The sequence below is a fragment of the Eptesicus fuscus genome, chromosome 7, assembly GCF_027574615.1.
Source record: "Eptesicus fuscus isolate TK198812 chromosome 7, DD_ASM_mEF_20220401, whole genome shotgun sequence".
Classification (NCBI taxonomy): Eukaryota; Metazoa; Chordata; class Mammalia; order Chiroptera; family Vespertilionidae; genus Eptesicus; species Eptesicus fuscus.
This window is the reverse complement of record NC_072479.1, coordinates 18,671,743-18,698,252: the sequence shown is the minus strand read 5'-3', so window position 1 is coordinate 18,698,252 and position 26,510 is coordinate 18,671,743. Positions and strand designations below refer to the sequence as shown.

General features: G+C 40.7%; 2 protein-coding genes across 2 annotated transcripts; one reads left to right on the top strand and one right to left on the bottom strand.

Annotated features, from left to right (window-relative positions):
• Nucleotides 1-4,084: 4,084 nt before the first annotated feature.
• Nucleotides 4,085-24,187, bottom strand: TIGAR (TP53 induced glycolysis regulatory phosphatase). Its single transcript, XM_008143745.3, has 6 exons — nucleotides 24,091-24,187; nucleotides 16,191-16,228; nucleotides 8,384-8,505; nucleotides 8,020-8,097; nucleotides 6,847-6,957; nucleotides 4,085-5,303 (listed from the first exon to the last, which is right to left on the bottom strand). Exons 1-6 carry the CDS (start codon nucleotides 24,120-24,122, stop codon nucleotides 4,872-4,874), a joined length of 813 nt encoding a protein of 270 aa, XP_008141967.3. The 5' UTR covers nucleotides 24,123-24,187; the 3' UTR covers nucleotides 4,085-4,871.
• Nucleotides 9,644-11,957, top strand: LOC129149761 (U6 snRNA-associated Sm-like protein LSm3). The gene is made up of 2 exons (XM_054718787.1): nucleotides 9,644-9,876; nucleotides 11,882-11,957. Exons 1-2 carry the CDS (start codon nucleotides 9,644-9,646, stop codon nucleotides 11,955-11,957), a joined length of 309 nt encoding a protein of 102 aa, XP_054574762.1.
• Nucleotides 24,188-26,510: the final 2,323 nt, after the last annotated feature.

Below are 26,510 nucleotides of genomic sequence, written 5' to 3'. Positions count from 1 at the left end.
GAATATCACAGAAGTTGTATGAAATATGAAAAATCGCAAATAACAGGATTACTTCTATTAATTCTAAAATATTTTTTTCTCTGGTTCAATTTTTGCTCATCAGTTTGTTGTTCATTATATTCCACAAATGAGTGAGATCATGTGATATTTATCTTCCTCCAACTAGTTTATTTCGCTTAGCATAATGCTCTCCAGTTCCAACCATGCTGTTGCAAATGGTAAAAGTTCCTTCTGTTTTATAGCAGCATAGTATTCCATTGTGTAGATGTACCAAAGTCTTTTAATGCACTCATTTGCTGATGGGCACTTAGGCTGTTTCCAAATCTTAGCTATTGTAAATTGTGCTGCTATGAACATAGGGGTGCATATATCCTTTCTGATTGGTGCTTCTGATTTCTTGGGATATATTCCTAGAAGTGGGATTACTGGGTCAAATGGGAGTTCCATTTTTAATTTTTTGAGGAAACTCCATACTGTTTTCCATAGTGTTGCACCAGTCTGCATTCCCACCAGCAGTGCAAGAGGGTTCCTTTTTCTCCACATCCTTGCCAGCACTTGTCATTTGTTGATTTGTTGATAGCCATTCTGACAGGTATGAGATAGTGCTTCATTGTCATTTTTATTTGCATCTCTTGTATGATTAGTAACTTTGAAAATGTTTTCATATGTCTCTTGGCCTTCTGTATGTCCTCTTTCGAAAAGTGTCTATTTCGGTCCTTTGCCCATTTTTTTGATTGGATTGTTTATCTTCCTTTTGTTAAGTTGTATGAGTTCCCTATAAATTTTGGAGATTAAACCCTTATTGGAGATAACATTGGCAAATATGTTCTCACATGCAATGGGCTTTCTTGTTTTGCTGTGCAGAAGTTTTTTATTTTGATGTAGTCCCATTTGTTTATTTCCAATAGTACTTAAAATAACCTGGCATTTGTATGCCATGCTCAAAAAGTAATTATTGCCCTGGCCAGGTGGCTCAGTTGGTTGGAACATACCAGAATTTTGTAGGTTTGATCCCTGGTCAGGCATGTATGGGAGGCAACTGATCAATGTTTCTCTCTTATATCGATATTCCTCTCTCTAAATATCCATAAAAACATATCTTCAGGTGACGATTATATATATATAACTAAGAAATTATAAATTAACAAATGTACAATTCTAATTTAAAAATTTCTGGAAATTGGCCTATTGATTCTAAAATGTATATGGAAGCCCTAGCTGGTTTGGCTCAGTGGATAGAGCATCAGCCTGCGGACTGAAGGGTCCTGCATTTGATCGTGGTCAAGGGCACATGCCCGGGTTGCGGGCTCGATCCCCAGTAGGGGGGCGTGTAGAAGGCAGCCAATCAATTATTCTCTTTTTTAATAAATACTGTATATTTTTATTGATTTCAGAGAGGAAGAGAGAGGGAGATAGAAACATCAATGATGAGAGAAAATCATTGATCGGCTGCCTCCAGCACACCCTCTACAGGGAATCGAGCCTGCAACTCAGGCTTGTGCCCTTGACCTGAATGGAACCTGGGACCTTTCAGTCTGCAGGCCAATGCTCTATCTACTGAGCCAAACCGGCTAGGGCTCAATGATTCTCTTATCATTGATGTTTTTATCTCTCTCTGCCTCTCCCTTCCTCTCTGAAGTCAATAAAAATATATTTTAAAAATAGCTTTAAAAATAAAATGTATATGGAAGAATAAAGGTGCACAAATAGCTAAGATACTGTAGAAATGAAAAGCAGATATCCACTCTATAAAACATTGAGTTCCAAAGCTACAATAACTAAGTATTACATTGTTATGGGTGTATATAGCTCACTGGAACAGAACCAAGTCCACAGGCAGATGCCAGCAAATATGGGTGCATGGGGGTATGACAGTAGAATCACAAATCAACTGGGAGACTCCTAACAATGGTGCTGGGGTAACTGTTTCACCACATGAAGAAAAATTAAAAATTGACTTTGAACTTAAATCACACAACATAAATTCCAGATAAAGATTTAGCATTCAAAAAATCCTCTAAAACTACTAGTATAAGGAAAAAGGAGATTACTATATGACCTCATGGTAGAGACAGCTTCTCAAGGCACCAAAATAAACCCCACAAACCATAAAGGACAAGATATATTGGTTTGACTAAAAATTAAAAACACTATTTCCATCAATAGATGAGCGGATCAAGATGTGATCCATATATACAGGGGCATATTAGATTAGCCATGAAAAAGAATGGTATTTTACCATTTCAACATGGACCAAGAGGGTATTATGTTACGTGGAATTGGTCAGAGAAGGACAAATATGATTTCACTTATATATGGAATCTAAAAAACAAAACAGAAAAAACAAACTCAGAGAACAAACTGATGGTTGCCAGATGTGAGGGGATGGGTGAAAACGGCGAAAGGGATTAAGCAGCACCAATTGCGTTATGAAAACAGTCACAGGAATGTAAAGTACAGCATATGGATTACAGCCAATAACTATGTATCGTGCCAGGTGGATACTAGACTTATCAGGGTGACCACTTCATGAAGTTATATAAATGTCTAACCACTATGTGTACACCTTAAACTAATATAACACTGTATATCAACTATAATTTAAAAATAAATTAAAAAATTAAAAACATAAGAATATGCATGATAAACATATGTAAAAGGCAAGTAAACTGGGAGGTATTTGGGACGTTACTCCTGCAACTCAGGAAGAAAAAGCCAAATAGCCCAAGCGATAACCAGGCCAAGAAATACACTGGTGCCTTACCAGTGAGGAAGTCCTGATTGTCAATGCAGACATGAAAAACTGCCCAGATCCATTAGGAATCCCAGAAAAGTCCAGGAAAATAACAGAGTATTTTTCATTCATCAGGTTAACAAAATTTTGTCAAGACACTATCTAGTGCTAACAAAGATATGGGAAGTAGGCACTTAGGAACTCTAGTAAGGCTACAAAACAGAACCATTTTGAAAACGATTGAGCTCTTATCTACCCAGGGTGCACATGTTTTATGACACAGCACAGGAGAGATGCAAAAGGCTGTTTCTGCAGCACTGTGCCTACAGAGAAATGCTGAATACACCTAAATGCCCACTAATAGAGACTACACAAAACGTGCATATTTATTCAGCAGAACACAGTGGGTATAAGTAGATTATACAAATCAACATAGAGCCCCAAGACAGTGAGTGAAAATAAAGGATACAGACAGCTCGAAGATATTTTTGTACATTTCTGACACTCAAACAATACTATTCCCGTATACCAGGTAAGATGTAAAGAATGGGTGGACACACAGATTCACTGTGGAGGTTGCCTCTGTAGAGTACAAAGGGGAACAGGACTGAGAATTGGTTAAATAAGGAATTTGACTTATGTCACAATAGGTTATATCTTAAAAGGGGGTGTATCGCTTCTGGATGATGGAAATGTAGGTATCTGTTATTATTTGTCCTTTTGGTTACTTTGTCAAATGTTCATTTGCAGCGCCATTCCCCGGGTGTTCAACTGTGCTGTCCCAATGCTGGTAGGGAAACTGCTGGAGCCCAGCAGAAGGCTGCAATTCACACATTTCAATGATGTTCAAAGTAAAAGCTGACCATACATCATTTTAGCCTTAACTGACAAACTTTAGCATTCTTTTCTTTTTATTGATTTCAGAGAGGGAGAGACAGAAACATCAATGATGAGATAATCACACCCCCTACCGGGGATCAAGCCCGAAACCTGGGCACATGCCCTTGACTGGATTCGAACCCCGGATCCTTCAGTCGGCAGGCTCTATCCACTAAGCCAAACCAGCTAGGGCTTAATTCTTTCCTAAGCTGAGACCCAGAGCATTCATCAACATGCACACTGAAGAGCAGACAATGTGTAAAGCACTTCATTTAGATACGGATATTTTGTTTGCTTATTTATTTTATTGATAGTATTACAGATGTCTCCCCATTTTCTCTTTTGCCCCCCCTCCATCCAACCCCCAAAGACCTGGGGTAGATAAGAATTTTTGAGGGCCCAATCATATGTATGAAATTAAGTTAACCAAAATCCCTTTTCTCCAGTGCCATCTAGTGGGAAGAAAGAAGCAATCTCATCTGCACCTTCCACAAAAACCCCAAATTGCAGTTATCAGAGTACTATTTTTTTTTTCCCAACGTAGCACCCACTTTTATTCTGAGGTTATTGTGCAGCACCCTGGTAACTCTACTTCCTTTACAGCCTTTCTCAAACTAAACTCTTCAGCCTACATATTAGACAAGAACTTCTGCATTTACCCACATTTCAACCCTCTAGAGTGGACAATTCCAACCGTTGATTTCTATATTGAAAATTAGTGTCATTTTGCTTTATATAAACTTGATGGTAAGCCTTTTTTATTTAAGGACTTTTAAAATATAACACTGACACTATAAATATGCGGTGAGAATTATAAATAGTTCCTTTTTCCAAGCATGGATGGAGATAGGACAAAACATACAGTATCTTACTAAGAGCCAATAAAATAAGCTAGGTTTTTCAGACATTAAAGGAAAATATCAACATTTTTAAAAAAGGAAAAAATCAGAGTAACCAGATTACTAATCCCCCAATTTGCAATGCTGAGTTCCTTCATCCTTTTACAATCCAGAGACATAAGTAAGCAGGGTAGTAAAAATACTCTGGAAAATGCCAACTGGTCTCAGACAAATCAATTCTAAATGGTTTTGCATTAGTGTTTTATGTGGCTATGATTCCATTTGAACTTAAAAACCTGCTATAATAGACAGCTTTTTTACCGTTTCCAATTTAGTGAGAGCAGAGGATGAAAATAAAGTCAAAGGCACTCCCTCCCTTAGAGGCTCAAAACTGTTACAATTTTGGTGTAAATTTAAATTTAGCAAGTTTCAGTCATTTCTCTTAGATGATCCTGTAGGTTCATACAAACACACTGAACTGTTGGTTTAGCTTCTCTTTCTTTCTCAAAGTTTATGATAAAGAGACTAATCCCTGTATTGGCACTGACTGATGTAAGTTCAGATTTGCTCAGAGTTTCTGGTAAGGAACACTCAAGGTTATTCAGAAAATAATCGAACAGGCTTTTCATGTAAGCACCGTGACTCACTACTAAGACACTGGCTACTAATTCTGGAGCGCTGCTGTCTGAATTAAATTTGGAGGCACAGTTTTTTCCTAAAGGGAAGATCTCTGCCAAAGAAGTTTCCAGACAGTTGCTTGGAGTTTCTAAGGAACATGGGTCTTTTTGATCTGCTTCCTTCCAGATCAGTTGACAAAGGAATTCAAAAAAGTCTATTCCACGCATCTTCACCTACAAGAGATAAAAGGTAAAATAAAGTGACATTGTTGACTGTCTTAAAACATAAACATAAAGCCTGATCAGATTTTTCTAATGTCATAAAAGACTATTTCTTTTCTTGCTAATCCTCATGAAGATTTTTTCCATTGCTTTTCAGAGAGTGGAAGGGAGAGAGGAAGAGGAGAGGCAGAGAGAGAGAGAAAGAGAAAAACATCAACGTGAGAGAGACACATCAATTGGTTGCCTCCCAAACACACCCCCACCAGGGGCAGGGAGCGAACCTGCAATGCAGGTACGTGCTCTTGACCGCGATTCAAACCTAAGACCCTTCAGTGTGAGGGCCGACCTTCTAACCAGCGAGCCACACCGGCCAGGGCAAAAATGCTGTATTTCTATTCGTTCAATCAGTAGTTCCGTGGACATTAGTAAGTGCCCACCATACTTCGGGAACGATGAAAGCACACTGGGACAAAGAAGAGTAAGATACAATTCCTAATCCCTGGCTCAAAGCACTCCGAGTCTAGTTAGGGAAACATGCAAGTAAACAGAAGCCCATAAAACAGTATCGTCTAGGAGCCTACATCTGACACTTTGGTGTACTTATAACAACAAGGACAAAAAAAAAACAACTTTTCCTTTGCTAAATTAATAGAAATTTTTTACATGAAAGTAATGAATAGGGGGGGAAATCACCAATAACACAAGTCAAAAGCAGAACGGTCCAAAGAAAGGCAAGCCTGGCGATGCTGTCACGGAGTGGAGGCAGTAGAGGCTGGAAGATTTCAAAGTGTGAATTAGTTTGCCTCTCAGGTGTTCGGCTTGTCATTCTCCTTGAACGTCACCCCCTGCTTTACTGACTACCACTACCACTGCCGTAGTTACAGCTTCATATTCAAAGAATCTTCTTAACAGTCACATGTAATAACACACATCCTTTAAATCCACTATCAGCTATGACTGTCAACTTAAAATCAACGAGAAAAGCCAGGATAGCTTAGAAAGGAAAAAACGGTATCATGCAGAGTTGTTTTATAAACCAAACAACTTTCAAATTGCTTAGCTAAAATTTAGGAACATCTAAATTACAAAAAAAGCCCTGGCTGGTTCGGTTTAGTGGATAGAGTGTCAGCCTGCGGACTGAAGGGTCCCAAGTTCGAATTCGGTCAAAGGCACATGCCCGGGTTGCGGACTCGATCCCCAGTAAGGGGACTGCAGGAGGCAGCCGATCAATGATTCTCTCTCATCGTTGATATTTCTCTCTCTCCCTTTCCCTTCCTCTCTGAAATCAGTAAAATTAAATTTATTAAAAAAAAGAAAATTACAAAAAAAGTCAGGTCTTGGCCGGTATGGCTAAAAAGGTGGTGTGTTCGATTCCCTGTCAGGGCACATACGGAGGTTGTGAGTTCCATCCCTGGACAGGGTGCATGTGGGAGGCAACTGATCGATGTTTCTCTCTCTCCCCCCCACTTCCTCTCTCTAAAATAATTTTTTTTTAAAGTCAGATTTCAGCTAGTGTGACATTGGCAAGTTCATCACATGCCCCAGGGCTACGTACCTGGTCTAAGGTCTCTCCTCCGGGTGGTGTGAACCCAGGGCATTCTTCCCCGGCTTCTTTGGCCATTGCCCTCAGCTCACTCAGCCCCTTGCCTTCTGCAACCCCGTATTTCTGCAATGCCCAACAGACAACAGTGCCTCCAATTAGTTTGCAACACAACAATTAAGTACAAGTTTATGACAAATTTAGAACAATCATCCCCAGGAAGAAATGATGACAGGCCCTGTTCGGCGTTCACTGAATTCAAGGCACTTTGGTTTACCATTTGAGCAAAATGAGCCTTTCCGAGCAGCACGTATGCTGGAGCTCTCGTATATTTGTTGAACCATAACAGAGAACATAAGCACATTATGTGAAGTAACTCTTTAAAGATGCCCTAGCCATTCCGTTACATTTCTGTCTGGTTATGTAAGAAGTCACAGGGCTGGGAGGGGTGTTAGGCGGTTTATAGGTCAGTGTTATAGAGCAAAAGAAAAAGTCTTCTAGGAGACCTGGAGCCAAATCTCAGATGTGAAACTGTTCTACAGCTTTAGCTAAATCACAGTTTCAAAAAGATTCATTTCTGGTATCTAAAATGGGCTATTTATGCTTAAAATCAGGCAGTAGAACTGGGAAGCTGAGGGAGAGAGGTTTTCAATTTTATTTTAAATTCTTCTGTACTGTGTTAAATTCTTACAACTATACCTTGCGCTTTTATAATTTAAGCTGTATAATATATGATTTCACCTGGCTGGGTGGTGCAGTTGGTTGGAACATCGTCCCATACACCAAAATGATTGTGGGTTCTATTCCTGGTCAGGGTACATATCTAGGTTGCTGCGGGTTCGATCCCCGGTTGGGGGGCGTTCGGAGGCAATCATTCAATGTTTCTCTCTCACATCTCTGCCGCCCCTTCCTCTCTCTCTCTCTAAAAAATTTTTTAAAAAAATCAATGAACATATCCTTGGGTAAGGACTAAAATTATTTTTTAAATGTGTATCATATGATTTTAATTGTTAAATAAGATACTATCTATGCTATCTCTGGGAGTATGTAACAGTGACTGTTACAGCATAGATTCTCAACAAATGTTAGCTGTTTCCATATTCCTAGCAGTAATTAATTTTTAGCCATATGATAACCTGAGCTAGTTATTGATAACTTATGGTAAAGAATAATACATAAGCTACTTACTCTTTCTCGAAGTCTTGAATCAAACTTCACTGTCATATCTTGGCAGCATTTGTTCTTCTCCAAAATCCCATGCACGGTCTGAAAATTGAAAGTTAATCGTTTCTCTTCTCATAAAAATAATCATTCTAGCCGATAAACCTTTGTCTTTTTTTTTTTTTAAATAGCTTTTCTCAAGCTACTCTAATTTAAAATTTACCAAAATAAAATAAAGTACAATGGGGAAAAAAAGTTCTGTTGAGGAGAGGGGAATATTGGGGGTGGTCTGTATGTGATTTAGTTCCCTATAAATTCTGGTAGCAGATTTTTCAAGGTTACACTGGTGAAACTTTTGACTCATCACCCTAAACCTTGATTCTAAACTTACCTGCTTTGTCCTCATGAGATCACTGGAGAAAACATGAGTAAACTTCACATTATTAAGAAATATACCAGCAGCAGCTGCTTGTTTAAATCCAGTTTCTGAAAGAGGCTCATCTACTCCTTGTCCTGTGGGATTAAGAAAAGGAACAATACCACTCAAAAATATATATGAGATATGGAAATTAAATCACATGTAAGAGACTATAATTTATTTAGATTTTATTGAAATATTTCCTTGGGTACTTTTCCACATAACATTCCAGAGATCTGACCAGTAAAATTAAGCTATAATCCTATAAAAGGCTCAAGTATTCAAATGTTTTCCAAAAGAATGTTTGCCTAATGGGAATTAGATGACAAAAATTCAACTCTCTCAAGCGTTCCACTTTCACATTTTCCTATCCCTTCAGTAGCTATCTTTTGTTAATGCTGGCTCTGATCTCAAGTTCTCAACTTAGGTGTTATATTTGGGTGGTAGGATCATCACCTAGGAAAGCTTTCCCTGATCTCCATTGGCCAAAAGTTCCGTATTGTATTGTATTATGTTCCCCTCCCTTCTCCATTTTCACTTAAAAAATACTTTGGAACCTTTATTTCCATAAGAAAGGCTGATTAGATACTCTGAAGGCTTATCCTACTACAAAAGAACTGAGGGAGGGAGGGAGGGAGGGAGGGAGGGAGGGAGGGAGGGAGAGAGGGAGAGAGAGAGAGAGAGAGGGAGAGAGAGAGAGAGATGCATTCCTGGGCTCACAGGATATAAGGAAAAAGAAAATCTCCATGAGACAAAGCAAAGCAATCCAAAAAACCCTGAGCATAAGAAAATGGAGTTGCTGTGATATCAGCACAGGGGCGGGGCGGGGGAGTGGGTGGGGGGGGGGGGGGGAAGGCACTGACTGGCACCGCAAGATGGGAGAACTGGAGAACTGCACTGAATATTCCTGGAAGTCAGGGATCCTGTAAGGGAGGCTAATGCAATTTCAGGTCAGTAGTAAAATAAAATGCAAATCCTTTTCAGAGCAAATCATTCTCAATAAAGGCTAACAAGTTTTCTACTAATTTAGAGCAAATAATAGTTTAGTCAAAGACTTATCACACAAGAAATTAATCCATCATGAATGAAAGTCATAAAAATCATAACAGATTTAAAACCAGTAACACTTCTGACAATGAAATCAGAAAATACAGACTATAAAATAACATTAAGGCAGAATGCAAAAATGAGCAAACACGAACTCATAAAAAACTACCAGATAGGGTTTGAAACATGGCGGACGATGTGGACCAGAAACAAACTACCAAGACTGTAGAAGAGCCCCTGGATCTTATCAGGCTCAGCCTGGGTGAGCAAGTTTATGTGAAAATGAGAAACGACAGACAGCTTCAAAGTAGATTACATGCTTATGATCAACATTTAAATATGATATTGGGAGATGGGGAAGAAACTGTGACTACGATAGAAACTGATGAAGAAACATATGAAGAGATATATAAATCAACAAAACAGAACAGGATTTTAATCCTCACAATTCTAGAACCAAGATGGCGGCATAGTTAAACAACTAATCTGCTGCCTCACACAACAATTTCAAAAATACAACTAAAAGACAAAAACATCTACCACCCAGAACCACGGGAAAGCTGGCTGAGTGGAAGATGTACAACTAAGAAGAGAAAGAAGCACAATCGCTGAAAAGCTGAAGTACGGAGGCGCGCGAATCGGGCCGGCGGCGGGCGGCTGGGTGCGTGGCTTTTCTTCAACCCGCAGGGAGACAAGCTCCCGATCACTCTGAAATCCAGTTTCTGGGGACACGCGGGGGACCCAGACGCCTACGGGGAGAAGCTGGACTCTCGGCCATCGGGTCAGAAAGTGAGAGTGACTTTTTTGCAGAGGTGCGCCCAGCAATCATTGTTTACTGCGCTGGTGCGCGGGGCGCAGGGACTTGGAAACGTGGAAAGGCAGAGACGGCTGACTGCAGCCATCGCCATTGGCCACGCCCCAGCCTAGTGACGCCCTGAGACCCCGCCCCGCCCTGAGGCCCCGCCCCGCACATTCTACAAACCCGCCCAGGCTCCACACAGCGGCTTTTGCATATAAATGGCCTGTTCTGTGGCAGCTTAACCAACTACAGCTCCAGACTGCTCCAAAACCGCCCAAGCAAAGGAGGAGAAAACTAGCCCTTGCTGTAGCTCCTGCTGGGGGACACACAGTACACAAGGGTACACCAAGAGTGTCCACCTCAAGTAACTGGGAGGCTGACCCGTTGAACCAATAGGACACCTAGTACACAAAACTACCCTACCAACTTAGGGAAGCAGAGAATATGCGAAGGCAAGGAAACAGATCACAAACCAAAGAAATGGAGGAGAACAAGCGACTGGACATAGAGTTCAAAACCACGGTTATAAGGTTTTTCAAGAATTTCATGGAAAGGGCCGATAAATTCAATGAGGACCAACTAGAAATTAAACATACACTGACTGAGATAAAAAATATTATACAGAGACCCAAAAGCAGACTAGAGGATCGCAAGAATCAACTCAAAGATTTGGAATACAAAGAGGCCAAGGACACTCTTCCAGAGAAGCATGAAGAGAAGAGAATTCAGAAAGTTGAAGATAGTGTAAGAAGTCTCTGGGACAACTTCAAGCGAACCAACATCAGAATTATGGGGGTACCAGAAGAAGAGAGAGAGCAAGATGCTGAAAACCTATTTGAAGAAATAATTAACGAAAACTTCCCCCACCTGATGAAAGAAATAGACTTACAAGTCCAGGAAGCGCACAGAACCCCAAACAAAAGGAATCCAAAGAGGACCACACCAAGACACATCATAATTAAAATGCCAAGAGCAAAAGACAAAGAGAGAATCTTACAAGCAGCAAGAGAAAAACAGTTAGTTACCTACAAGGGAGCTCCCATACGATTATCAGCTAATTTCTCAACAGAAACCATGCAGGCCAGATGGGAGTGGCAAGAAATATTCAAAGTGATGAATAGCAGGAACCTACAACCAAGACTACTCTACCCAGCAAAGTTATCATTCAGAATTGAAGGGCAGATAAAGAGCTTCACAGATAAGAAAAAGCTAAAGGAGTTCATCACCACCAAACCAGCATTATATAAAATGCTGAAAGGTATTCTTTAAAAAGAGGAAAAAGAAGAAGAAAGATAAAAATTATGAACAACAAATACATATCTATCAACAAGTGAATCTAAAAGTCAAGTGAATTAAAAATCTGAGGAACAGAATAAACTGGTGAACTTAATAGAATCAGGCATAGAATGGGAGTGGATTGATAATTCTCAGGGGGAAAGGGGTGTCTGTGTGGGGAGTATGGGAAGAGACTGGACAAAAATCATACACCTATGGATAAGGACAGCGGGGGGGGGGGAGGTAAGGGAAAAGGGGGGGGTAGGAACTGGGTGGTGGGGAGATATGTGGGGAAAAAGGAGAAACAATTGTAATCTGAACAATAAAGATTCATTAAAAAAAAAACACAAAAAACAGAACAGTCCAATGCTTTTTGTCCAGGGAGATGGTGTTGTGCCAGTTGCCCCTCTATTGAGAGTTGGTTGAAACAAAGAATATATCCTGTGTGGAATTTAGGAGACTTTATATGATTGCATCTTTAAAGGTAGAATATATTCAAAAGTGAAACCTGTGTAAATTTTGATATTAAGAAATGACCAAGGATTCTTCTGCTCCTGAAATGAGTTTATTTGCACATAGCTCACAAATTCTTAAGCTAAATTGCATTTTTTATTTTTCTCCAACCCTTCCAATAAATGTGATCACACACACAAAAAAACCTATCAGACAGCTTTCTAAAAGAACCAAATAGATCTTTTAATAATGAAAAATAGAATTGCTGAAGGAGAAAAAAAATTTCCTCACTGGATAAAGGGAGATCCAGTTGCAGAGTGGCTCAATAAACTCCAAGACAGACCTGAAGTCATACCCAGAATACAGGCTGGATACAGATGGAATGCATCTCTGATCTATTAGAGACTTGACAGAAAAAATGAGAATTCCTAACTATGAAGACACTAGAGGCCTGGTGCACAAATTCATGCACCAGTGGGGTCCCTTGGCCTGGCCTGTGGGATCGGGCTGAAACCAGCTCTCTGACATCCCCTGAGGGGTCTCAGATTGCAAGAGGGTGCTGGCCAGGCTGAGGTACCCCACCAGTGCACGACTGGGGCCAGGGAGGGATGCAGGATGTTGGCCAGCCAGAGAGGGACTGCGGGAGGGCTCCAGGGCATGTCTGGCCCATCTCGCTCAGTCCCGATCTGCCGGACCCCAGCAGCAAGCTAACCTATCGGCGTCTGCCCCCCTGGTGGTCAGTGCACATTATAACAACTGATCAACTGTCTGCCCCCCAGTGGCCAGTGCACGTCATAGTGAGGAGTTGAGTGGCCTTAGCATATCATTAGCATATTATGTTTTTTGTTTTTGTTTTTTCTGATCAAGCCTTGAAATTTTATTTTTTACAGCGTTCCTTATATGTGGTTTCTAGAAGGGGAGATGCCTAGGAGGGGTCAGCATATTATGTTTTGATTGGTTGAATGGCCAACCAGACACTTAGCATATTAGGCTTTTATTATATAGGAAGGATGATAGTTGAGAATTTTTAAGAAACCCACAGATAAATGAAATACAATGTAATCAAGCAGGAAAAATGTTTTTAAATCCCTCATATATATATTAAGATAAACTAGAATACCAAAATCAAAGAAGATTTTAAAAGCAGTTTCAGAGAAAGACAAACTACCTACCATGGAGCACCATTTGGCTGAGAGAAGACTTCTGAAGAGAAATAATAAAAGCCAAAAAGCAACAGAATCATATCTCCCAGGTGCTAAGAGAACTGTCAATCTAAAATTACCTAGCCTAGACTAAAAGCAATTAAATAGACTAAAGCCAGAACTGTCTAGAAGAGAAAAAACTGAAACTATCTTTACCATTAACCAGTCTGCACTAGGGGCACTTTTGAAGAAGATACTCAGGAGTGAAGGTCTGGGATATAAAAGAAATGATAAGAGGAACTGGTAAATATACATGTAAATCTAAACAAATATTGTCTAAATAACAAATTGAGCAATAACAGCCACGGCCTGTAGTTAAAAAGGACAGGGCTAAAATACTAAACAAAAGTCACATAAGGTCTTAGTATTTTTCAAGAGAGTGAATATTAATCTTATACTTTATTAAGCATGAGTGGTAAAAATTTAAAGAACACTTTTAGCCATTAAAAGAATAGAAGTGGCTTATCATTTCAAAGCAGTAGGGAAGGTGAGAAGGGGTTGGATAAGGACAACACAAACCTCACCCTCAGGACAACTACCCTCCCCTAGCGTATCACTGGCCAGGTGGTTCAGACCCACTGACCTTTCCTTCCTAACGGTAATATCTAGGCTTCAGTTATATTTCAGCTCCGGGCCCAGAAAAGCAGCAAAACCAGACAAGTGACCCCTTGTTTGCCTTGGACCACCTACACTGACTAGACCCCCTGCCCTGAAAGAGCACACTGGGTAAAGCTGATGAATATTCTTTTGACTCTCGCCTGAGACCTCCCCTAAGATTTCCATCTGCAAGAGAGAGACAAATACATTCAAGACAAAGGATCCAGTGCTCTCCCTCCAAGGAGCATGCCCGTGCCATTCCCTCCCCTCTCCTTCCCCCACAGGCACGATCCCCTGACTTTTAAGGGACCCCATGAGATTTACAACCAGGAGAGCAATGGGCAATGGCAGCTTGTCCCTGGCTAACCCACTGAACCCCTCTCCAAGGCCCCCTTTTCTCTGCCTTCTCAGTGAGCCAAAGCTTTCCTATTGATTCTTCTATGCCCTTCCTTGTTTTACTGCCCTAAGTATATTTTTGCTGTCAGCATGGACCCAATACCCTTTGGCTCAGTGCTGTGTGGCCCTTCCCTTTGGCTATCCCCACCCTCCAACCCCTTTTCCTTTAAATAAATTTAATTTTTCTTTATTCACCGTCTGAGATGGCTATTTAGCCTGCCCACGCACCACTGACTTTAACATTTCACATATCAGTAACCAGAATAAAAGTAAATAGACTGCTCTAGCCAATTAAAAGACAGATTGTATTTTTTTTTTAAAGAAGAATCAAAATCAGTTACCTAGTATTTATGAGGCAATAACACTTAAGACATCAGTACACAGAAAGGTTTAAAGGAAAGGGTGAAAAAATATATTTACATACCAGGCAAATTCCAACCCCAAAACAGAGTAGCTATACTACTCTCAGAAATGCAGGACTTTATGACAAAAGTCTTAGTAAGGATTGTGAGGGTTACTATAAATAAGTGGTGATCCAATTCGCTAGGAATATATAACAATTTTTAAATTTGCATGTGCCTGATAAAAATAGCCTCTAACTATATAAAGGCAGGACATACAAAGCACACATTATGCAATTTCAGGTACTAAAGGATGAACTGGCCATCACAGTCAGAAATATAACATGTCTTATTCATAAACTGATATTTAAGTCATACAGGCAAATTAGTAAACTTGCAAAATTAGTAAAGTATAGAAGATTTGAACAACAAAAAAAAACCTCAAGGTTGATTATTTGATATATAACTCCAAACCCAACAATTAGAAAACAGATTTTTCTCAAGCACAGAATGGTAGATTTATAAAAACTGACCATTTTAACAAATTTCAAATAAGTATTAACAAATAAATCATGCTGCCAGAACACGCAGTTACACTGGAAGTGAATCATAAAAGATGAAGAACAACAACAAAGCCAGCCCAGCCATTGGGAAATTTAATAGCTACCTGATAGGTCAATAATGAAGTCAAAATGGAAATTTACGATACTTCATGCTGAATACTTATGAAAGTGCTACATACCAAAGCTGTAGGTATGCAACCAAAATAGTACTTCCAAATACATAAGCCTGAATGCTTAAAAAGGGGGGAGGGGGAGAGCATATTACTTCAAGAACTAAGCATCTAACTTACCAAATTAGGAAAAACAACAAAACACACAAAAGCAGCCTTACAAAACAAGTGTGGACACAAAAGCTTTTATTCATGTTCCATTGTCAATGTGAAATGAAATGAAGGGCAAAGTAGTCAGGGACATGAGTCCAAAGAATAACCTGGTGTGGGCACAAGTCACTGGAAAACAAAGGTTCATTTAACTATCAGACTAGTATACAGCAGAGGGAGTCCAGCAGTCTGGATATGAAAATCAGTTTCTGCCAACCCCAGATGTCCCTAACCAAAAAAATTAAACAAAATGCTTTTATAATCTGGCTGAAAGTTCACCAAAATATTCTTTAAAAGCCAGACTAGCCAGATCATTAGGGAGATTAAAAGATCTGAGCCTAAATTACCACAAGAAGGGAGGGACAATCTGTTCAGAATAAAGTAACCACCCGAAGTGAGAAAGGAGTTCTTTTTTAATCCTCTTTGTTACTACTAAACTAGAAATCTTAGTAGAAAAAGACTGCTAACATCAGCCAGTAAAGTTTATGGTTCCAAATATAAAATCATCTTAAGTCTGGGCAGTTATATTTTAAGACGGTTTTATCAGCTGCCTGGGCCACTTGAAGCTACCCATAAACAACGTGGAATACCCCTCTTTACATCCAGCTCACTTAAGAGTCCTTGGTTACCATCTGCTCTGATCATATTTCTGTGACTACGATGCTTTAATTCTGTAATCCCAGCTCACAACACAGGGCTGAGCCCATCCACCCTGCCCCAGCAGACCCGACTAACTCACATATTACATTAACACTAAAGAAGAAAGCAAAAATAGTGATAGACCTACCTTGAATTACTTTCTCCTTGTTTAATCTTGTTTGTCCACTAAAATAGAGAGGGTGGGGGGGAGAAAAACACCTTTATTAATAAATTAGGTTATTTTTAAGATGAGAAAAAAATCAGCAATCAAAGGTAATGATATTCACAGATAGTACATGAACCTTATAACATACTTCATAATCTAATCTGTAAAATTTATTCTAAATTAATATTTGCAATCATTTAATGTATTTAATTGATAAGCTAAGAATTTCACACTGCCCAAATTAAAATGTATAGATCACGAATCAATCTTAACTGAATTGCAGGTGGGAAAGTCTATTAAAAATGTATGTGTATATATTCTTGTTAAATATTCTTGTTACAAGAAGTATGTTGACCAAAACGATTTTCCCAGGCAGAACCCAAATATGAAGGTCAGTCTGCCCACTGCTGAACGGAATGAGCAAGTACAGGACTGTGAATAGAGTGGGGGGCGGAGGGGAACGCACAAATCTTCAGACCCCTGCCTTCTCCTAGGTCCTAGGTTTTCTCAAAATGTTCCACTCTGTAGGCTGACAACTGTCTGCAGACCACACTGAAGAACCGGGGTTTGGGTGATGCATTTTTAAGAATGAAAAAAAAAAAAAAAAAAAAAAAAAAGTTCTGAAATAAGGAGAAGGGTGAAAGAAAGGACTAGAAACTTTGTCAAAATAACAGTCAGTTGGGAAGAAGGCAGGGTTATATGGACGAGATGGAGTGATAGGACAGAACTACAGTTAAAGCCATCATCAAATACACAAAAAGCTGTCAAGGAGATTTCAGCTGAAGCTTCCTTGAGCTCTTTCTACATGGGAAACACAGTGCCAGGCACTGGAGACACGGAGATGCTCAGGGCTGCCCTTGTTCTGTGTGGACTCTGGACATAGAATTGGGAATAGGAGGTAAGAACAGTAAAAAGGTTCCTTCCGAGCAAATGATTTCTCATTTGGAATCAAATGTCTACAGCCCCCTATTTATATCCTTCTATGTCACTGAGAAGTGAAAATCTCTTAAGTAAACTTCACCGCCATAAATCAGGCACAGGAACAAAACTGCTTGGGCTCTAGGAGCCGGGTTTAGGTCAAGTGTTTCAGTTCGTCCTCAGTCAAATAGGATAGATAGTAACCGTCTCTATCTCACATGACTCTTGTGATAACAGAGTGAATACAGTTAAAGTGTTTAGAATACTGCTTAGCTTTTAGTAAGCACTCAATAATTGTAAGAGCTTTATAGAGGCTTGGACAGAGGTTTATAAAAATAAAAAATTTAACTTAATGCATTTCTCTAATATTTTAAAAATTGTGAAACAAACAATATAAACAAATAAAACCAACACTCACATAATATTACCCATGTTAGCAGATCACCGCCAGCCTCCTAGACCCTTTTCCATCACCATGTCCTCCACCCACAGAGGATCCATTACGTGGACATTTGGATGCTCATTCACTTGCCTTTCTTTATAGCTTTTCCACCGGTGTAGAGCATAGATTACTTTAGCTATTGTTGAACTTTATAATGAATTGCCTCTCACTATATGTAGTCTTCTGCATGTTGCTTTTTTGTTCTGCTGTTCGGCCGTTCAATTTGCATATTACGCTTTTATTATTATAGGTTACTAATAGCGAAAGATGGTAAATAACCTACATGTCCATTAGCAAAGTTCTGGTTGCCTTAACAGATATATAGTGGTAGCCTATATAATAAAGAGGTAATATGCAAACTGACCCTCATGCCCTCAAAAGATGGCCGCCCCCACATTGTCACAAGATGACTGACAGGGAAGGGCAGTTGGGGGTGACCAGACCTGCAGCGGAGGGCAGTTGGGGGCGATAGGGCTGGCAGGGGAGGGTAGTTGGGGGCGATCGGGCCGGCAGGGGAGCAGTTAGGTGTCAATCAGGCTGGCAGGGGAGCAGTTAGGGGGTGATCAGACTGGCAGGCAGAAGCAGTTAGGGGCAATCAGGCAGGCAGGCAGACAAGTGGTTAGGAGCCAGCAGTCCCAGATTGTGAGGGATGTCCGACTGCCGGTTTAGGCCCGATCCCACAGCCGGACATCCCCCGAGGGGTTCCAGATTGGAGAGGGTGCAGGCTGGGCTGAGGGACACCCCCCGCCCCAGTGCACGAATTTTGTGCACCTGGCCTCTAGTATCTACATAATGGAATACTATGTCCCCTAAAAAGAGAGCGATTGTATGTAAAGATATAGAAAAATCGCCAAAACCGGTTTGGCTCAGTGGATAGAGCGTCGGCCTGTGGACTCAAGGGTCTCAGGTTCGATTCCGGTCAAGGGCATGTACCTTGGTTGCGGGCACATCCCCAGTGGGGGGTGTGCAAGAGGCAGCTGATCGATGTTTCTCTCTCATCGATGTTTCTAACTCTCTATCCCTCTCTCTTCCTCTCTGTGAAAAATCAATAAAATATATTTTAAAAAAAAAAAGATATAGAAAAATCACCGATATATATCATTAAGTAGAAAAAGCAAGGTGCAGAATTTTAAATCCATCTTTTTCCTCAAGTGCAAAAAAAAAAGAAGTCATCCTGTAAAAAATGGAATCCCACGTACTGTGATAATTTTGTAATGGCACTGCCCCTCCATCTAGCCATTTTTAGTGAAAGGAGAAAAAATAGCTCTAATATAATGAAGGGCAGAAACTGCTGCAGACATTACTGCTTTATTAACAATCACTGGCATTCTGTTGGTCACTTCTGCCTTTAAATCATTTTATAAACATTATAGAGTAGGAATCTAGAAATTGATTTTTTTTTCTAAAAACATTCATAAATATTTAGTTTTACAGCTTTTATCAACTTTATCAAGAGGTCTATAAAAATCCTTGAAGCAAGTATTTAAAATTAGTTTGCTTGGGGAGTGGAGAAGAAAAGTAGGTGACTAAAATAGTTTTACTATTAAACTTCCCTTAACCAAAGTTTGGCTTGTGACAGCACAGAGAAGATGAAGGGAGCTGAAAGGTCAGAGGAATATATTTTGAAGGAGTCAGGACTAACACCACTCATTTTCAAAATCTGCAGTGTGATCCATTTCCAAAACGCAACACCCGACTCTGCAAGAATTCAAATGCTTGTGCCAAGAGGTGAAGTCTTATGACCGGCCATTTATAGGCCCTACGAATAGGCATCATTCATTTCATAGATTATCACACTGCTCACTTAAACAGGTATTTGACTTTATTAGTTCTGGTTTATATTCTACAGCATTTCTTCAAATATCACATAGAAAGCTTAATTTCCTAAGCATATCCCTTTAAAGAATTCAAATTCAACAGACAGGAGAGACAAATAGTGGGAAATTAGTATACATTTGGGGCAAGTTTTTGAAATAGATATGCTTTAGCATACATGGAAATGTAAAGCCTCACCTGATATTTAATCATGAATACAGTTTTATTCTAATTCCTCTCCACAATTAAGTCATGTGAAAATATAGTAACATGGAGACTTTCCCTGGATATTTGAGGGGGAAAAGAACCTAATATCTCAATTCGTGATATATTTTTGTTTATATACAGATTAATCCTGGGTGCAAGAGCTATGATCCGCCCCATTCCCAGAAAACAAATATCATAATAATGTAACAATTATATGTTATCTTTAATAAAGTTTACAGGTGATTTCATATTTATTTTTGCTTCTTTTTTTTAGACCAGAACAATGATTAGCATTCAACAAAGAGCAAGCTAACTGATGCTAGAGGTCGAGTAAGAAAAACATCAGTTTTGCTATCAATAACTTTAGTAATCCATTACCTTTAAGTCATTCAAGTAAATTAAATTTAGTTTGTAAAAAAAAAAAAAATTAAAATTTTAAGAGCCAGTTAAAACTGGAAGTGAAATGAATGGTCTGCAGGCAAATGGTTGCAAACACCTACGAATAACATGTCAAGGGAACTGGGGCCTTCAATATATTGTGTAGGTGATGGAAATGCCCACACACACTGGAGTTTTCAACAATGCTTTGCTATAAGATAATGAGAAGTTACAGTTTAATAATATCAGTAGACTTGAAGTTTGAAACCGTGGGCATTCTATTCCAAAAATGATACACAAGGTACTTTCACTTCCAAGTATGATGAAGAAAGGTAAACACACATATACAGTAACAGCACAAGATTCATAAGGGATTTGGTAGAACTTAAATTGCTTTCTTAAAGTTTTCTTGCATTACCTGAAGAGGCACTGTTCAATAAAATAACCCAACTCAAAAAAATATTGATCATGCCATCAGTTGCAAGGTGTTTATCTTATAGAGTTATACAGAATCAAGTAATAGAAACTCAAGTGCCTATTCCCAATACTATGCTAAATGATCTAATCTTGCTGATTCCCATAAGAGTCATTATATTTAAGTATGATAATTATCAATCAAGTTTGAAATCATTTCTTTTCCTGAAAGAATCATCAATTTTTAGCTTTGAGAATTCTGGAGGGGAAAAGAGAGATGGTTCAGGCAGGGGAGCAGCTTACCCTAAACCAGGTGTCCTCAAACTACGGCCCGCGGGCCACATGCGGGTGTTTTTGCCGTTTTGTTTTTTTACTTCAAAATAAGATATGTGCAGTGTGCATAGGAATTTGTTCATAGTTTTTTTTTAAACTATAGTCCGGCCCTCCAACGGTCTGAGGGACAGTGAACTGGCCCCCTGTTTAAAAAGTTTGAGGACCCCTGCTAATCCTATAGATTATTTCAACACTTCCATTTCACTTGCCCACAAATAGAACAGAACAAAGCAAATCTATTCTTATCACTAGTCACAATTATATGAAGAAAAATAAAAAGCCTCTAAAATGGCTGGTGGTATTCAAGCACCCTACAAATACTAGTTTTTAATTCAATAAAATAGGATGCAGAAGGGTACAGTGGTTAAGAGGGTTAAGCTGTAGAGTCATGCTGCTTTGGTTCAAATCTGGCCTCCCCAACCTGACATATGCCTTTAACCAAGTTATATGTCCTAACTGGTTTGGCTCTGTGAATAGAGCATTGGCCTGTGGACTGAAGGGTCCCGGGTTCCATTCCAGTCAAGGGCACATGCCCAGGTTGTGGGCTCAACCCCCAGTAGGGGGCATGCAGGAGGCAGCTGATCAATGATTCTCTCTTATTGATGTTTCTATCTCTCCCTCTCTCTATGAAATCAATAAATATATATATATATTTTTAGCCCTGGCCGGTCTGGCTCAGTGGATAAAGCGTCGGCCTGCGGACTGAGGGGTCCCAGGTTTGATTCCGGCCAAGGGCATGTGCCTGGGTTGCGGGCTCGATCCCCAGTGGGGGGCATGCAGGAGGCAGCTGATCAATGATTCTCTCTCATCATTGATGTTTCCATCTTTCTATCCCTCTCCCTTCCTCTCTAACATCAATAAAAATATATTTTTTAAAAAAGAAAAAAATATATATATTTAAAAGTTACATGCCCTCTTTGTCTCAGTTTCTTATCTGCAAACTGAGGAGCAATCCTTACTTCATTGGATTGCTGTCAGAATTACAACAGTGCCTGACACACAATTTCTTAAGGTACTTAATTGTTTTCTATAGATTCCTGTGAGGAGTCAATTTAAAAATCAAGCCTTTTTTAAAAATCAGAGAGGGAATAAAAATCCACCTTCATATAACTATTGTTTATTAAGAATCTGAATAGGGATCACCTGATTTGTCAAGAGGTGTTTTAACCCAGATTTCCCACAAATCCTGAGCTTCAATTATGTGCCAGACACTGCTGGCTGGGTCAAGGGAGCCAGGAAGTGCTCTAACACCAGCAGAAAGGGCAGTCAGGTCTGTAGTTCCCGCTCTGCCACAGATTAGCTTCTGAGCTTAAGTAGGTCATACAATGGTCCTAAGACATTCTATAAATGAAGAGGGTAGAGAAGAGATAGGGAAGAATTCGATTTCTAGTTTAGTCATTAAAATGCTGCGAATCCTAGCCTATTCGGTGTTGTTCAGTGATTGAGCTTCAGCCTATGAACCAGGAAGGACATGGTTTGAGTCCCTGTCAGGGTACATGCCAGGGTTTCCCCGCTCAATCTCCAATGTGTGTGTGTGTGTGTGTGTGTGTGTGTGTGTGTGTGTGTGTGTGATACAGGGGGGTGGGTGTGTGTGTGTGCAGGGTGCAGCCAGTCAATGATTCTCTCTCACCATTGATGTTTCTCTCTCTCTCTCCCTCTCCCTTCCTCTCTGAAATCAATAAAAATATATATTTTAAAAAAAATTAAAATCCTTCGAATCCCAAAGTGACAATTTCAGATGATTCCCAAGATTATCTTCTTGTAAAAGAACAGGACAGCCCTAGCTGGTTTGGCTCAGTGGATAAAGTGTCTGCCTGCGGACTGAAGGGTCCTGGGTTAAATTCTGGTCAAAGGGCACATGCCTGGGTTGCGGGATTGATCCCCAGTAGGGGACGTGCAGGAGTTAACCGATTAATGATTCTCAATCATTGATGTTTTTCTCTCTCCCTCTCCCTTACTTTCTGAAAATCAATAAAAATATATTTTTTTAAAAAAGAAGAGGACAGAGCCCTAGCTGGTTTGGCTCAGTGGATAGAGGGCTGGCCTGCAGACTGAAGGGTCCTGGGTTTGATCGCCAGTGTGGGGCATGTAGGAGGCAGCCGATCAAAGGTTCTCTCTCATCATTGATGTTTCTATCTCTCTCTTCCTGAAATCAATTATATACATACACACACACACATACATATATACATACACACACACATACATACATACATATATATAAATAAACAGAAAAGATAGCAGTTAAAGTCATTTGACAAGATTAAGTCATATTATTGTTCCTTGTGAGCTCCATGAAGTTAAAAATGGCATCTTTTTTATGTATGTAAAATGTTGCCCTGATAAACTATAGGTAGATACATATAGGTAGATACATATGTATGTAAAATGTTGCCCTGATAAACTATAGGTAGATACATATTTGAGGATTATTTTTATTAGAGCTGTCCTTATAGAAAGATGTTATTTAATTCTCAGATATAATTCTTTCCCGCCATTGTGCTATACACTCTTATTTTTCTCCCATTTAATTCTCACATTAACCCAGTGAGCTATGTTTTATATATCAGAAAACTGAGGTCGGAAATATGAAGTCAGTTTATGGAAGGCCAGGTTAAAGGCTTCTAGGAGGAGCCACGATTCTTAACCTCGGTCTATCTCGCTTGAAAAATCTGTGCTCTTAACCACCCTAAATTTCACTTCCCACTAAGTGTCGGTAAATCAGGGAAAAGATAAGAGACATAAAGACTTATCAGCATTTGGCTCCGTGTAATGTTATGGCAAAAATATTTGTTCGGGGACGATGCGGTCGGCTGAGCCCAGGGCAGGGCCCCTTTTCTCTTGCAGTAATGTAACCTCTGGAGGGAAGCGATACATCTTAGATACATGTCTGTGGGGCTGACTGCCCGGGCAAACGAGCGGGAATCGAGGAGGAACAGCAGAGACGGAGAGACGGGATAGCGCAAGGCAGGCAGCATCAAAAACAGCCTCCCTCGAGCTATTCTGCCTGCAGGCTTCGCAATTTGCTGGGAAGCAAAACGGTGCACAGAGGAGTCTGGAGACAAGGCTGTCTTTCCTCACCCTTAGCTCTGTCACCAACTGATGGGAACCCCGACCATTTACTTATACAGACCTCACCTCATCCGCACCGCGGGGTGGATGACATTAACATCGGCCCCCGCTCAGCGCTGCTGGGGGAGGAAGGGTCATTTGAAACAGCACGTACGAAAACACCTAAAAAATCGCCCGTCCTAGCCAACTCTGCGAGGGGGAAGCCAGCAGGCAGGAAAAGGATGGCAGACCCATGGCCCCTTCACCCACTCCCCAACACACAGTGACCACGAGGGGAAGGCACCCTGCGACAGCAATACTCACTGCCGGACCACAGTCAGAGCGAAGCGCGTCATCGCTGGCGTCTGGTCCTCCACGCTGCGCCGCCGCTCCGCACGGCCGGCTCACCTCTCCCACACCACTTCCGCCAAACCCCGCCGCCCGCCGGCTCCGCTACTACTGGCCGAGGCGGACGCCTACGTCATCGCCGGGAGGCCAATCAGGGCGGTGGCAGGCCCGCAAGTCGGAGGAGACTGGTGAGAGCTGAGGCCCGCCCAGGGCCTTGGCGCTTGCGCCCCTGCGCGCCGGCCTGCGATTGGCGCGCAGTAGGTGCCTGCCGGGCCCGCCCTGCAGCCCCAGGAAAGCTGGTATCTGGGAGGCGCAGAGCAGCAGATAAGGGAATCCACGCCCGGATTTGGGGTCAATCTGATTTGCAGCTGGAATGCAGCCATAGTCTTACTTCGTGGGTGTACACACATATCCAGGCACATTGGGTCATATGAGGTTTAGCTGTGCACCGCTAACCCAGGAGATGTAGGGTCAGCAAGGTCTGTGGACTTACACCACCAAGTTCAGTTCCTCACTCCGCCTTGGCAGGCATGTTCCTGGAGCAAACTTCAGTCAGGCCCTTCTGAGTCCTCATCTAAACTAGGCTTTATCCTTGGCTTGCTCTGCCCAGTTTTCCCAAAGAATCCTGTAAAGCCAGCTTATCGAGAATCCCCTTATCCTTGGTATCACACTCCTCTTCTTCCATCTTTGATTTCTAACCCAGCTCCTCTTCCATTGACCCTTGATATCTAACCAAGTTCCTATTAGTAATTTTCCATTCTATCCCACACCCCGACCCCTGGCTATAAATCTGCATGGGTCCCTGTTGTATCTGGAATTGAATACAAACTTTCCCCCATTGCAATAGTTTTGACCTCTACTGCACCCTTAAATATCCTCTTAATTGGGAACAAGAGGAGACTAGTGTTTGGGAAAGCATAGTGTGAAGCTCTTGTCTGTGGGTTGTGAGCACCTATAAATATCGTATATAAGTGTCTCCGTTGATTGTTGTTTGGTTTTATTTGTTTAAAGATGGGTCATATTCCACTTTGCTGGGTGGGTGTGTTGAGGCAGGTGCTTGTGGCAGGCTGAATGGGGGGCATGGATTACAGGAACTTCCCAGCAGCTCTCCCTTCTCAAGGCATCAGCAGCCCGAAATGCTTAGCTAGTGAGACTTTTGTCTGTCTATAATGTAACTTTGGTTAAAGGACCTTCTTTGCTTACATTCATATCTTTTGGGAACTTAGTTTACTGTTCGCCATTTTATGAACACAGGGAATCCCAAGATCATTTGCTGTTTTTGGTTAGGGTAAGATAAGATTCTAAGGCTAATGTCCCAGTCCCTCCTTTTGGGAGTACTCATTAACTTACTTTAGGGATTTTTTTTTTTCTTTTCTATTTTGAAGTAGGATAAGATCTCTTCTTATAAGCCAGATTTCACGTTGTTACAGTCTACTCAGAAAGACAATTATGGGAAATAACCTTCAAAACCCCCAAGTTCTCCTAAAAGGGCCTGAGCTGTGGAAGTGCCCTCGGGCAGGGGCCACTCCCACTTTGTAGAAAAAAAATAGTAGTCTTTGGTAACTTAAAATTTTGGAATTCTGCTGGGTTAAATAGTAAAAATTATTAAATATCTAGGTGTTTTGAAATAACAGGATACTGAAATATAAATCTGAGTTTGCCTCTTATTACAGAGAATCTAGAGGATGAATTTGAGTCTGTTAATGAATAAGTCTTGTATTTTATTTGAAACTAGAGGCCTGGTGCACGAAATTTGTGCATTGGAGGAGGGAGGTCCTCAGCCCGGCCTGCGCCCTCTCGCAGTCCAGGACCCCTCACTCCTTACTGCCCATCTGCACGCTGCTCCTAACTGCTCAGCTTGCTGCTCCTTAGCACTGCCACAGAGGCGGGAGAGGCTCCTGCCACCGCCACTGTGCTCACCAGCCATGAGTCCAGCTTCTGGCTGAGTGGCGCTCCCCCTGTGGGAATGCACTGACCACCAGGGGGAAGCTCCTATGTTGAGCGTCTGCTCCCTGGTGGTCAGTGTGCGTCATAGTGACCCGTCTTTCCACCATTTGGTCGGTTTGCATATTAGGCTTTTATTATATAGCATATCTCTTAAAAATGTGAATGTATTGCTAATCTGAGGAATGTTAATTAGTTGTCACCTAAAAATTAAGATTTTTAAGAGTTAAGAATTCTAATGGGAAAGAAATTATATATGAAGGTTTTTTTTTTGTAATAGAAGGCATGAAGTATGGACATGCATTTTGAGGGGAAAAAGTGGATTCTAAAGCTGGTTATTTCTGAAAGTTATAAGAAGATTTGTGAAAGTTGTAGAAAGGAGATTTTTTAAAGTTGTAGAAAGGTTTGTGACAGTTATAGAATGTTTGTAAAGAGAAATGTTGAAAGGAAGT

Excerpts from the sequence above, each read along its gene's own strand:
- LOC129149761 (XM_054718787.1), top strand. The coding sequence starts at position 9,644 with ATGGCGGACGATGTGGACCAGAAACAAACTACCAAGACTGTAGAAGAG. Across the intron at positions 9,877-11,881 it reads GAAGAGATATATAAATCAAC|AAAACAGAACAGTCCAATGC; the intron begins AAAACAGAACAG and ends AAAAAAACACAA.
- TIGAR (XM_008143745.3), bottom strand. The coding sequence starts at position 24,122 with ATGACGCGCTTCGCTCTGACTGTGGTCCGGCA. Across the intron at positions 16,229-24,090 it reads GCTCTGACTGTGGTCCGGCA|TGGACAAACAAGATTAAACA; the intron begins GTGAGTATTGCT and ends TCTCTATTTTAG. Across the intron at positions 5,304-6,846 it reads GAGGAGAGACCTTAGACCAG|GTGAAGATGCGTGGAATAGA; the intron begins GTACGTAGCCCT and ends TATCTCTTGTAG.